General features: G+C 42.2%; 1 protein-coding gene across 1 annotated transcript; it reads right to left on the bottom strand.

The window, feature by feature from the left end:
• Nucleotides 1–559: 559 nt before the first annotated feature.
• On the bottom strand, nucleotides 560–2,742 carry LOC147890622 (C2 domain-containing protein At1g53590-like). The gene is made up of 5 exons (XM_087390329.1): nucleotides 2,011–2,742; nucleotides 1,768–1,894; nucleotides 1,628–1,687; nucleotides 1,340–1,521; nucleotides 560–1,201 (listed from the first exon to the last, which is right to left on the bottom strand). Exons 1-5 carry the CDS (start codon nucleotides 2,740–2,742, stop codon nucleotides 560–562), a joined length of 1,743 nt encoding a protein of 580 aa, XP_087246455.1.
• Nucleotides 2,743–11,983: the final 9,241 nt, after the last annotated feature.

Here is an 11,983-nt window from a genome sequence, read left to right on the forward strand (position 1 = left end):
CAGGAGCTTTAGAATGGGCGGACGAAAGGATTGCAAGAGGTGGCTCCTCCATGACGGCACCTTCTACACACACACACTAATGCATGCATGTACATGTAAGAAAACAATACAACGTCTCTACTCAACAGATAACAGGATCTCGTATGCAAGAGAGAAAAGCAGATAGTATGGAGAATCAAAACTTTGATTACTATAAAACTGATACAATAGATGGCGCTGCCTCCCAGCTGTGCACTCCTGTGTGAGAAGCTTTGATGGCATGCTGGAAACAGTAGAGGACGGAGGCTGGATGCTAAGGAATCAAGGTTGTTATAGCCAGTGATGAATATGTGCTTCACGGGCTTGCTCTTATATAGCCACCAGTCGTAGTCGGTTAGACCCAATTGGGAGACTGACCCAGTCGGCCCAAAACAGTCGACTAAGGTCGGTACCAAAATAGGCCAGCAACCACACATTAGAACCGTGGCGCAAAATAGAGCAACTCACCTACGGTTCTCTGATCAAGGAGATTGGAGATCTCGGTGCTAATGCTTGTCTTTGAGAGCATTGCTCAGAGCGATTAAAGACTTAAGTGCTGATGCTTCTCCTTGTCCTTGACGTGGAATGCTTTGAGAAGGTTCCTTTTCCACGACCTTGCATGCTTGGCTTTCTCCAAATCGGGCATGCTCTCCGACTTCAAGATAGGGGCAGTACTTGGTCTGGGCACCTTCAGGCGAGAGCGTCTCTTTTGTGGCTGCAGATCACTTGTAGAGGCTATGAGAGGTGGAGCCTGAGCAGCATCGACCAAGAGATTGTTTTTGGAAATGGATTCGACTGTGTTACGACGTGCCCTCTTGTCTACGTCCATTCTGAAGAGGGAAGCTTTTCTTTCTTTGGATCCAGACGCGGTGGCCGTGCTCTTCCTGGGCATTTGCGGAGTTCCTGTATCATTTGGAAGAAACAACAGAGAGCCGCTCAAGGATCGTCTGGGTTTCCTTATTGCTTGATCTCCCATATCACCGGCTCTCTGCCCTTGATCCGTAGCTGCCTTGCATTGCCGTCTCGAAATCGATTGCCTTGATTCAGAACCTCTTCCTAGCCGCGTAGCCCCTATCACTGTCACAGCAACCACAAGTTCTCCGGTTTCTGCATTCTCTAGCTTGCACAACACCTCGCACCGTTTGCCAGTTCCATAACGGCTCAAATCAAGCTGACAGAACCCCTAACAATCCACATTCACCTTATAATCAGTCTATCACCGGCGTCAAACAAAGCCAAGACTCGCGTATACCAGAGCCTAGACGAATTGCGGCATGGCGAAGCGAGTCGATCAAGAGGAGTTTTTGGCTCGATCACATACGAGTTCATCATCCACTATAAGGTCACGGTCGCGCAAGCGGAAGAGGACCATTTCCTTCGAGTTAAGATCCAAAATCTCCAGCCTGAAGCATTCGTGCCAAATCGGGTTCAGCGTCTGCTTTCGAATTTGTGTCTTGAACTTGATGGTACCATACGTGATGGTAACGTAAGGATCCGAGAAACCTGCAAAATGGATATTGGAGATCACAGCTTCGATGAGGAGACGAACCTTCGGAGCATTGCACCTCCATCCGGTCGCCCCACAAGATCAAAACAAGACCAAGCCCACCTGTTGTGTCCTTTGCCATCAAATTTCTTCCTTCCAACACCTCCAGGATTGCGTAGCACCCTATAAAAGCAGGAGCAATGTACTCTTGTTAGTACCAGTCACTAAAGTTTTCTCTGTCGATTGGTATCCATGAGACTTACCACCTTTTGCAGCGACCGGAGAAGGTCCTAATCCATAATCGGTTCCCCACCATTCGATCAAATCTATGTCCCATTTCTCAGGTTCGACAAGGCCACAAGTTTGAACCGCCGTGTGGATGGAGTTACTCTGAAGCAAATACGGCATTTAATCAGGTATGACGATCGGCATGACGCTTCGGGACGTAGCCATGGATTTCATTTCTCTGGATAAGTGATATTAATGGAAAGCATCCTCAAGCTTACCACCCAGGAAGCTATGATAGGTAGATCTGTCACTGCAAGGCTGCTCGATGATAACGGCCTCACGCTAAGCCCCAAGCTCGGCACATTAGCAAACGCCATCGTGAGATGCGTTACGTATGGAAAGTACGCCACGAACTTGAATCCAAGCTTGAGTATTCCCTCAATCCTCAGATTGTCACAGAAAAGCTTGGCAGTGAAGTAGCCCATGGGCACAGCCAGCTCGATTCCCATGTCGTCTGCTGCGATATAGGAGATATCCAACTCCAGCAATGCGCTAGAAGGGCCGTCATGGTCCTGACGCACCTTGCAAGCTCGAATCAAAGGCGGGGAGCTTCCCAGCCGAACGCGTTCCAGCAGGATTTTCCTGCCTTCCAGCAACTGCAGGTATTCGACAAGCCACTTCTCCACGATCTTGCGAACGTATCCAGCCTCGATGGCTGGCCAACAGGAACGCAGGAGAACATTGAGCCATTCGACGGGCTCAGAATCAGTCCGGGCTTGTCTGGACCTAGCGCTGAGAAACTCTTCCTGGATTCGTCTTCTGAGTCGAAGCCGGAGATTTTTGGTCTGTTCTGAGTGGACGAGGAAGAGGTAGATGAGGGAGAAGAAGATGACGATGAGAGAGCGGGAAGGGCAGAAGTAACCGCAAGCGGAAGCGAGAGAGAGGACGGAGAGGAGATGGGGGAAGAGAGGCCAGGATTGGAGGAGGATGAAGAGGAACTTGAGGTTCATGCCTGCTGCTCAGCTGCACGTCCGACATCTTGAGATGAACAAAGTATCAAGTGCCAAACGACACACACACCACCTTCTTACGAAACGACGTTACGTCCATCTCCGTCTGCATGCAATAACGTTACGTCCAACACAACAACGTTACGTCCAAACCAAACAACGTTACGTTCATCTCCTTCCTTTGGGTTCACCCACTTGTGACTTGTGCACACCTAGGGTAGTTGCTGGCATCAACAACCAGCTTGGCACCTCTAAGCCCCACGAGCCCCACACCTGCCCTGTCACCATCCACCATCACACATCCACCATCACACCTGCCGTGTCACCATCCACCATCACACACCCCATGACCTATGTCGACATACATCGACATGCCATGTCAATGACTAACGTCAATGAATCTAAGAGGACCTACCACATATAACCTGGACAAATGACGACATGCATTTATAACCAGCCACCTTGTATTTTGAAGCGCCTCTGCAATTCCAACCATCTTCTCCACCACGTCCATCGCCCGGCCTCCCCTCAGCCATACACTTCTTTGCTCGTTTGATGATTTCATTAAAAGGAGTAACCAATGACCATCGTCCTCTTCAACTACACCAAACAATCTTGAGGCTACAACTCTGCTAATGTCTTCTTCAAGATACCTATCTTCAATGCGCATTCTTCAGATTTAGTCTATTTGAACCACTATGCGTGCTAGCTGCCAGAACAACTGTTACAAGATCAATGGCCGAATATATCATAAGTTCCAAGTTAACCATGACTCATGCTACCTCAATTATAGTAGCATTAAAATGATGATGGTAACTCCATGCCTAGAGTCGCCAAGCTTACAATGTCATCTATGAGACATGTAAACGATACTCAATTGAGGACATAATCATTGACGTAAATCCATCCAATGTTCTCACCCCAATCTATATTATTTGGTTTATAGACAGAGGCCGGTGGTGCATCTTTGCTCAAGGCATGCATGATAGGTGGTGTTTCTCTGCTCAAGGCATGCATGATAAGGTGGTGCTTCTCTACTCAAGGCATGCATAATAGGTGGTGCTTCTCTGCTCAAGGCATGCATGACTTATGCATGATAGGTGAAGAAATTATTGGCTAGTGTTTGGGAGTAATTTTGGTCACAAACTCATTTCTTCCCTCAACCAATGTGCTCTAGGGCTCAATATAGACTTAGAAATCATGCATTTATCGTGTGTTCTTTGCTTGTGGATGTTGTTCTCGAAGAACAATAGATTGTAGGTGAATCAATGTTTGAGTCTTCTAGGCGATTTGATGCTTGAGAGGAGTGGCTTGTACATCACTTGCATCCATTGCAGATTCTTTGGAAGCATGGAGAGTCTCTCAAAGACATCTCAAATTTATCAACGCCCATAATTACTTGAGGCCTCCCATCATATTGAAAGGACAACTCCGTGAAGCTATGTGGACTATATACCAAGAACACTTCTTCAATTGACTGCCAAGTGATCAACTATACTCAAGGCATGTAATAAAGCTGTTGTGGGATTGTAAACTCCACTTGTGCCAGAATGAGTCTCAGGAATGGATGACAATGGACTTGTTGCTAACTAGACTTCATGCACACCATGTTGGTGAAAATGACGCAATGCGTTTAATGGACAATATGAAAACTTATCTATAAATTTGTAATTTTGGCATGTCGTCATATTTCAATTTGCAAGTCCAGTACTTTTTAAAGATTCCTAAATTATATTTTGCACTGTTTTGAAATGGATGTTGGATAACATCATTGGTTGTTTAGGGTTTATGGTTTGATATTTCGAGAAAACGGTCTTCTACAGTAGGATGAGAAGCAAATGTGTTTGAATGTATGTATGTCTCATGTTTTGAACTCGTATCTTTGCTATTATGTGAGTATTATGTTTAGGCTTTAGCATTTCATCAAAACAATGGCATCATCATCAAGAACACCCTCTCAACCATCCACACAAACCAAGTACCAAGCCCAAGATGAATGCACACACCTTAGTCAACCGATGAAGTTTATGATGGATGTGGCTGACACCACCATGCAGCTGCCACTAAAAGAGCAAGAAAAGGCAATTGCTGCTGCCAATATTTTCCACAACCCTAATGGCCTAAAGTACTCGGCTATAAAGGTCCTTGTCTCGAATGGGTAGCCGAACCTCCACAAAGCCTCGGCAGTCCAATGTCAGGTGAATATAATATTTAAATATGTCGAGTATTTATTTTCAGGTTTTTTTGAAGAATTCCAACCCAACATCAATTGATAAGCTTGTATGTGACCTTATTGGACGTGTAGCCTCTGTGACAATTGAATACCTCTAAATGAATATCAAAGAGGAAGTTAGACAAGGAGCACATGTCGAGCGAGATGTCATGTCTAGTGCCACAACTATACAAGATGTAACTATGGAGCATCAACGAGTGCTACAAGAACTTGAGCGGATGAAAAGTAACAATGAAAGATTGCATGCATTATTATCTCAAACCGGCTAGTAGCTTGATATCAACAATGCATACACAAAGATGTGCATAATAGCAACTAATTATTCTCAATAGATGCATGATGCACAAGCCACATTACAATAGATCAAAGAGGGGGCCGTAGTCTTAGCAATCAGTAGTGATTTTGTTGGCCTCGCCATGCACAAACTGGGGCCACGATACCTGCAACATTATAATTCATCGTGGACGAGCCATATTGTCCAATCTACCAAGATCATTTTGACAGGGCCATAGGATACTATGCCCTCCCTTGTGATCATCGCTTTCACCTTGTCTATCTTGTGAATACTTTAAAGGTGAGAGGTGCATGTGTGGCATGCAATGCTCCCATGGCACGTGAGTTGTATGACATGCTCGGCATTGACATAACATACTCTCCTGATCCGAGGCTACGTGCAATTTAAATGATAAGGAGAGGAAGATTTTTTGTATACAAACAAATTTATAATATAAAATTATTTTTTGGACATGTATTATCTATTTGCAATAATTGTATTGAAGGTTTGTTACAATGGTGTATTGAATTAATATTCATGTTTTTTTAAATCATGGAGGAATTTTTTTACGATGATAATGAAAATGGATCTTATTCTCATAAAGTGTAATATTTTCTTTTAGTAACACAACAAGACAAAGCACCCACTGATGCGAACATAGACTCATTTCCTTAACTTAAAAAAAAAACTTACGGGCGCATCTATGGACCTGCGTCTATATAACAGACAGACGTGCCTATAGACGCGCTCTTAGATGCTCTGTAGAAATTTATAAAAAAATAGAAAGACGTGTACATAGACGCACTTATAGACGGTCTACAGAATCTCTTTTTTAATAAAAGCAGAATTTTGTGTGGTTGAATAGAATGTTGTGTATGTTGTGTGTGCTATGTGGTTACAAGAATCCCATTTCTACATTGTGCAATTCAATTCTTACAGCCAACCGCATTTTAATTAGCACGATTCCAAGCATGTCTATAGCCGACGATTATAATTCCGAATAAAACATTATAACTCCAAAACATTTAGTTCACAAGGCATTCATTGATAGAATGTTGCACAAGGAAAAATTGAAAGCCAAAAAAATCAAAGGAGTGTATATTAATTCATAGCCCAAAAAGTGCTTGTATGTACATATATTATGAAGACAAGCCACGTCCTGTGGCTTCAAGTACAACAAATAAGAGGAGTGTATATACAAGAGAGGCACGAAGCCAAGCCAATGGTTTCAAGTACAAAAAAGAGTAGCTAGCACTACTTCTACGACTAATCTAAGTTCTCCGCCTCACTCCCTTCTTTGCTTCCTTCTTCGCTCCCTTCTTCTCATCTTCTTCCTCCTGATCAGCCCTAGGGCTCTGTAAACGAGGGACATGTATCGATGTATGAAAAATCAAATCTTTATTTACAATATTGATATTATTCAATTACTTTTAAATACCTGGGGGGGCGCTCCAGTAGCCCAGATATACTGCTCCTCAGTAATCAACCTGTCATCATAGAAGTGCCTTCATGTATCTCCTCTATGATGGTGGCGCTATCTCGACAGGAGTAGGGTACTTGCCCACGATATCAAGCTGCAAGATGACACAATTTGCGGAGGGTTAGTACAAAGAAACAACCTCCTAATAAACCACATAAACACGATATAATTTGAGATTAATACTTACAAATTGGGCCCCCATGATTCAACACACCCTGCTCCAAAATGCACGTTTCCATATTGCTCTATTTGGATCCTTCGTGCCTCCACGTGCTACAGACTGGGGTCCACCTTCGTTGCCTTCATTGCTTTCTTCCACTCATACTTGTGAGTGATGTGGGGCTGGCCCCTTGGTGGTTGACCTGACCTCTCATTGAATTCTTGTATAGGAGCCCATGTTGGATACCTTTTCTTGCTAGGAATGGAAGTTAAGAGACTGTAAGGTTCTTCAGGTTCCCATTTTGTATCATGAGAATAATGTTGCCATTGCATTACGGGTTTTTCATCTATTAAAAAAAAACGAAAGTAGTGTGGATTGGTATGACCTGTCAATGCATCACCACCTGTTTGTATGAAAGGTAGAATGAAGCTCTTCCAATCATACATTCTTTCGAGCCTCTCACATACTGTACTTTCCTTACGACCACCAACTTGCCTACCACATCTTCTTACCAAGTCATCTATTGTCTCCACATCCTTGCATTTAAGCTCCCTTGAGACTATGCTAAAAACCTGATCGATATCCTCATGTGTATGCCCAACATACAAAAATCCACATTCGACCTCATTGAAGATTCGATGAGCAACTAGCATGGAGCAGAATGCAAACATGAGTACTTTCTTATTTTCTCGCCAGCAATTATCAGCTTGTATTCTCAAAGTCGGTGGTAGGCGACCTTTTTCTGCATGTACATTGCGAATTGCCTACATAATAGATGTTACAACTTGATTGCTATCATGTAGATGCAAGGAATCAATCCATACATCTGCAAAGAACTTAATTCCATGCACTAACACTCCACATAGATGTGTCTTTAGAAAGTGCTTTCCTTGTAATTTAGGTGGAGTGGCAACAAAACGAGGCAATGTTGTTGTATTCTAATCCATGCCATCTACAATAAGGCACATGTAGTCATCGGGATGCGAAATAGCTTGCTCCTTCCAAAATGCATATTTTTGTCTGGAATGTCCAATAAGGTCATGATGAGATTTTTGGTTTTTTTTGTATAATTCCCTTTGATTTGGACATGTTGCACTCTCAATCGCTCGCTTTAAATCATCACAGACATTGCACTTTGACATTTTTTGCCTCCTTGGGATTTTAACATATCCAAAGTTCTTCTTCCAAAGAGTATACAAAGTATGAGAAGAAGCTACAGCATCCCCTCTTTGCCTTTGCTTTTCTGCAATAGAGTCAAATACTTCGAGCTTTGTCAAGCCCATTGGAAGGTGCATTTCAGTGATCGCATCACCGTTAGGGAGTTTGGTAGATATATGGGGTTGAGGTAAAGCATTTTCATGTATGAAGTCTTGCAAAATTGTTGCTGCCCTAACAGTTGAGATTCTTGATTTGGACCTTCCTCTATTACCGTGAATGCTAAATTTGTTGCCACCCTTTGCCTTGCTGACTAAATCCCAATATGTACCATGGGATAATCCAGTAATATTGCGATATGACTTATTGCAAATCCTTTTTCCATTTACGAGAGGTTTTACCTTTTGTCTTGAACTTAGCCTTTTATTGCCATTCTGAAGAAAGCAAGAGAGACTTGTGAGAAGGTATTCATTTCTTTCGCTTCCTCTTCTTTGCCACACGTGTCCTCTACATTCCCTGATGTCTGCAAGATCAATGAAGCGCATACATCTTTGCTTGCAACAGAGATATCCCAATGCATTTAACATGTTCTCCTCCTTCATTACTCTCTTCCTCTTTGGTTGCTTTTGTGGATCTACCTGGATTCGCTTTCTCTTCATGCATATGTATGACCGTTTTTGTTCCTCGTGCACGTTGTATTTATGCACTTCTTCTCCTCACATTTGTTTGTATTATCTGTATTTATGCACTTCTTCTCCTCACATTTGTTTGTAACCAAGCATCCATGATTGGTCGTTGCATCCTTGTCCATATCACAATCAAAGTTAAATATTGAATAATCCTCTGTTGATCTCATCCTCGTTTTTAACATACTCTTAGGACCATTCAATGAATTCAATATTCTACGAGAGTATTGAGAACCTTGAAACTCTTCCACTCCTGAGAGAACATCACTCATTGGGACATCTTGCATGGCTTTCACAAATCCACAAGCTTGATTGACACCAGGTTTGTTAATATGTATGAACTCATCCACACTTGACAAGACATTGCTATTGAAACCTTTGCCCTTCTCACTGTGCAAGAATTCATCCACCCCAGATAAGGCTTCGCTTCTAAAATCATTTTGTTTCTCAGAACCAATGAACTCATCCACTCCAGATAAGATGTCACTTCTATAATTGAGTATATTGAAATCATCCACATTTGAAGTGATAGAGCCTGGCACATGGCACGCTTTTTAGGTCCTTTGATTTGTAGTATACCTTGTCTTTATCATTGAAAACCACGTGCCTCTTTCTCATGTTTAAAAATTGCATGCTCCATCTCATATTCTTGCCTACCTCATAGTAGGGATCACATAAGGATGTTATGTTATCAACCATACCATCATCAGTGACTTTTAGAATCCTCATCTGTGCAAATGACCATTGCTCCACTTGTTCAAATCCCAATACTTCACCTTCTGCTACAGTCTTATTTGCAAATGATCTCATTTGTAAAATGTCCGCTATAGTAAAATTCAAGGTGGTGCACTTTGTATTCTTGATAATGTCTGTTGCATAAGTCTCATCTTTGTCCCATGCTATAAATGATTTGTTGGATGTATTGTAGGGCATAACATCTCCAAGTGTTTCCATATCTCCACATTTATACTTTAGCTCAACATGTGCGCTAAGAATCTTTGATACAGTAATTGCCACCTTATCTTCGCCAAGTCTTCGAAAGTGGCAAACTGAATTCGGATCACTATCATGGATTGTACCAAATGCAACTACTTCTCTTTTGCTACATAAAATCACATCCATCCCTGGAAAAAAATCTATAGCCATCTCCTTTGCGAGAGTCCTTTGCAAGCAAGCTGCAGTAGCAACAATTACATAAATATTAGTCTCTTTTTAATAATCTACTCATTTATTAAAATATTTAATTAGTACTTAATTTATTGGTGGGAGAAGTTATCCGATCAAGTACTCATCAGATGGACATGCCAAGTTATCCTTTGCATGGTCGATTGAGCATTAAATACTATTTTTGCTCTAGTGTCATGCACATCCGTAAAAAAACACGAGCCTGCTAGGTATGTTATCCAATCAAGCACTTATGGGATGGGTGTGCCACTTTGCATGTAAGTCAATTCCACCTAGTTGAAGGTGTGTGCAAAGTATTGTGCCCATCAGATATGCTTTGCATTGTTGATCAAGCATAAAATACCCTTTTTTCCTTAGTTTGATGCACAACCATGAAAAAACACGGTCCTAAGTGTGTTAATCAAACAAGTACTTATCGGATGGGGGCTCCAGTTTGCACGCAAGTCTGTTTCAACTAGGTTGAGATGTGTGCAAAGTATTGTCACCATCGGATATGCTCTGCATGGTCGATTACGCATTATACAACGTTTTTCCCGTAGTGATATGCACATCCGCAAAAAAACATGTCCTTAGGTATGTTATCTGACCAAGTACTTATTGGATGGGTGTGCCTCTTTGAGACCATTTCAATACCACCTAGTTTAAGAAGTAGGAAAAGTATTGTGCCCATCGGATACGCTTTGCATGGTCGATCGAGCATTAAATACCATTTTTACCTTAGTGTCCTGCACATCCGTAAAAAAACACGCTACTAGGTGTGTTATCCGATCAAGTACTTATGCGATGGGAATGCCACTTTGCATGTAAGTCAATTCCACCTAGTTGAAGGTGTGTGCAAAGTATTGTGCCCATGGGATATGCTTTGCATTGTCGATCAAGCATAAAACACTGTTTTTGCCTTAGTGTCATGCACAACCATATAAAAACATGGCCGCAGGTGTGTTATTCAAATAAGTACTTATCAGATGGGGGCTCCACTTTGCACCCCAGTCCGTTTCAACTACGTTGAGGAGCGTGCAAAGTATTGTCACCATCGGATATGCTTTGCATGGTCGATCACGCATTATACACCATTTTTTCCCTAGTGATATGCACATCCGCAAAAAAACACGCCCTTAGGTGTGTTATCTGACCAAGTACTTATCGGATGGGTGTGCCTCTTTGAGAACATTTCAATACCACCTAGGTTGAGGTGTACGAAAAGTGTTGTGCCCATTGGATATCCTTTGCATGGTCGATCGAGCATTAAATACTATTTTTGCGCTAGTGTCATGCACATCCGTAAAAAAACACGCTGCTAGGAATGTTATCTGATCAAGCACTTATGGGATGGGCCTGCCACTTTGCATGTAAGTCAATTCCACCTAGTTGAAGGTGTGTGCAAAGTATTGTGCCCATCGGATATGCTTTGCATTGTCGATCAAGCATAAAACACCATTTTTGCCTTAGTGTCATGCACAACCATGAAAAAGAGATGAAAAAACACGGTCCTAGGTGTGTTATTCAAACAAGTACTTATCAGATGGGGGCTCCACTTTGCACGCAAGTCTATTTCAACTATGTTGAGGTGTGTGCAAAGTATTGTCACCATCGGATATGATTTGCATGGTCGATCACGCATTATACGCTGTTTTTTCCCTAGTGGTATGCACATCCGCAAAAAAACACGCCCTTAGGTGTGTTATCTGACCAAGTACTTATCGGATGGGTGTGTCTCTTTGAGAACCTTTCAATACCACCTAGGTTGCAGTGTAGGAAAAGTATTGTGCCCAGTGGATATCCTTTGCATGGTCGATCGAGCATTAAATACTATTTCTGCTCTAGTGTCATGCACATCCGTAAAAAGAACACATTGCTAGGTATGTTATCTGATCAAGCACTTATGGGATGGGTGTGCCACTTTGCATGTAAGTCCATTCCACCTAGTTGAAGGTGTGTGCAAAATATTGTGCCCATCGGATATGCTTTGCATTGTCAATCAAGCATAAAACACCATTTTCGGCTTTGTGTCAGGTACAACCATATAAAAACACTTCCGTAGGTGTGTTATTCAAATAAGTACTTATTG

This window comes from Dipteris shenzhenensis, chromosome 19, assembly GCF_047967505.1.
Source record: "Dipteris shenzhenensis isolate YYH24624 ecotype China chromosome 19, Dip_SZ_1.0, whole genome shotgun sequence".
Lineage (NCBI taxonomy): Eukaryota > Viridiplantae > Streptophyta > Polypodiopsida > Gleicheniales > Dipteridaceae > Dipteris > Dipteris shenzhenensis.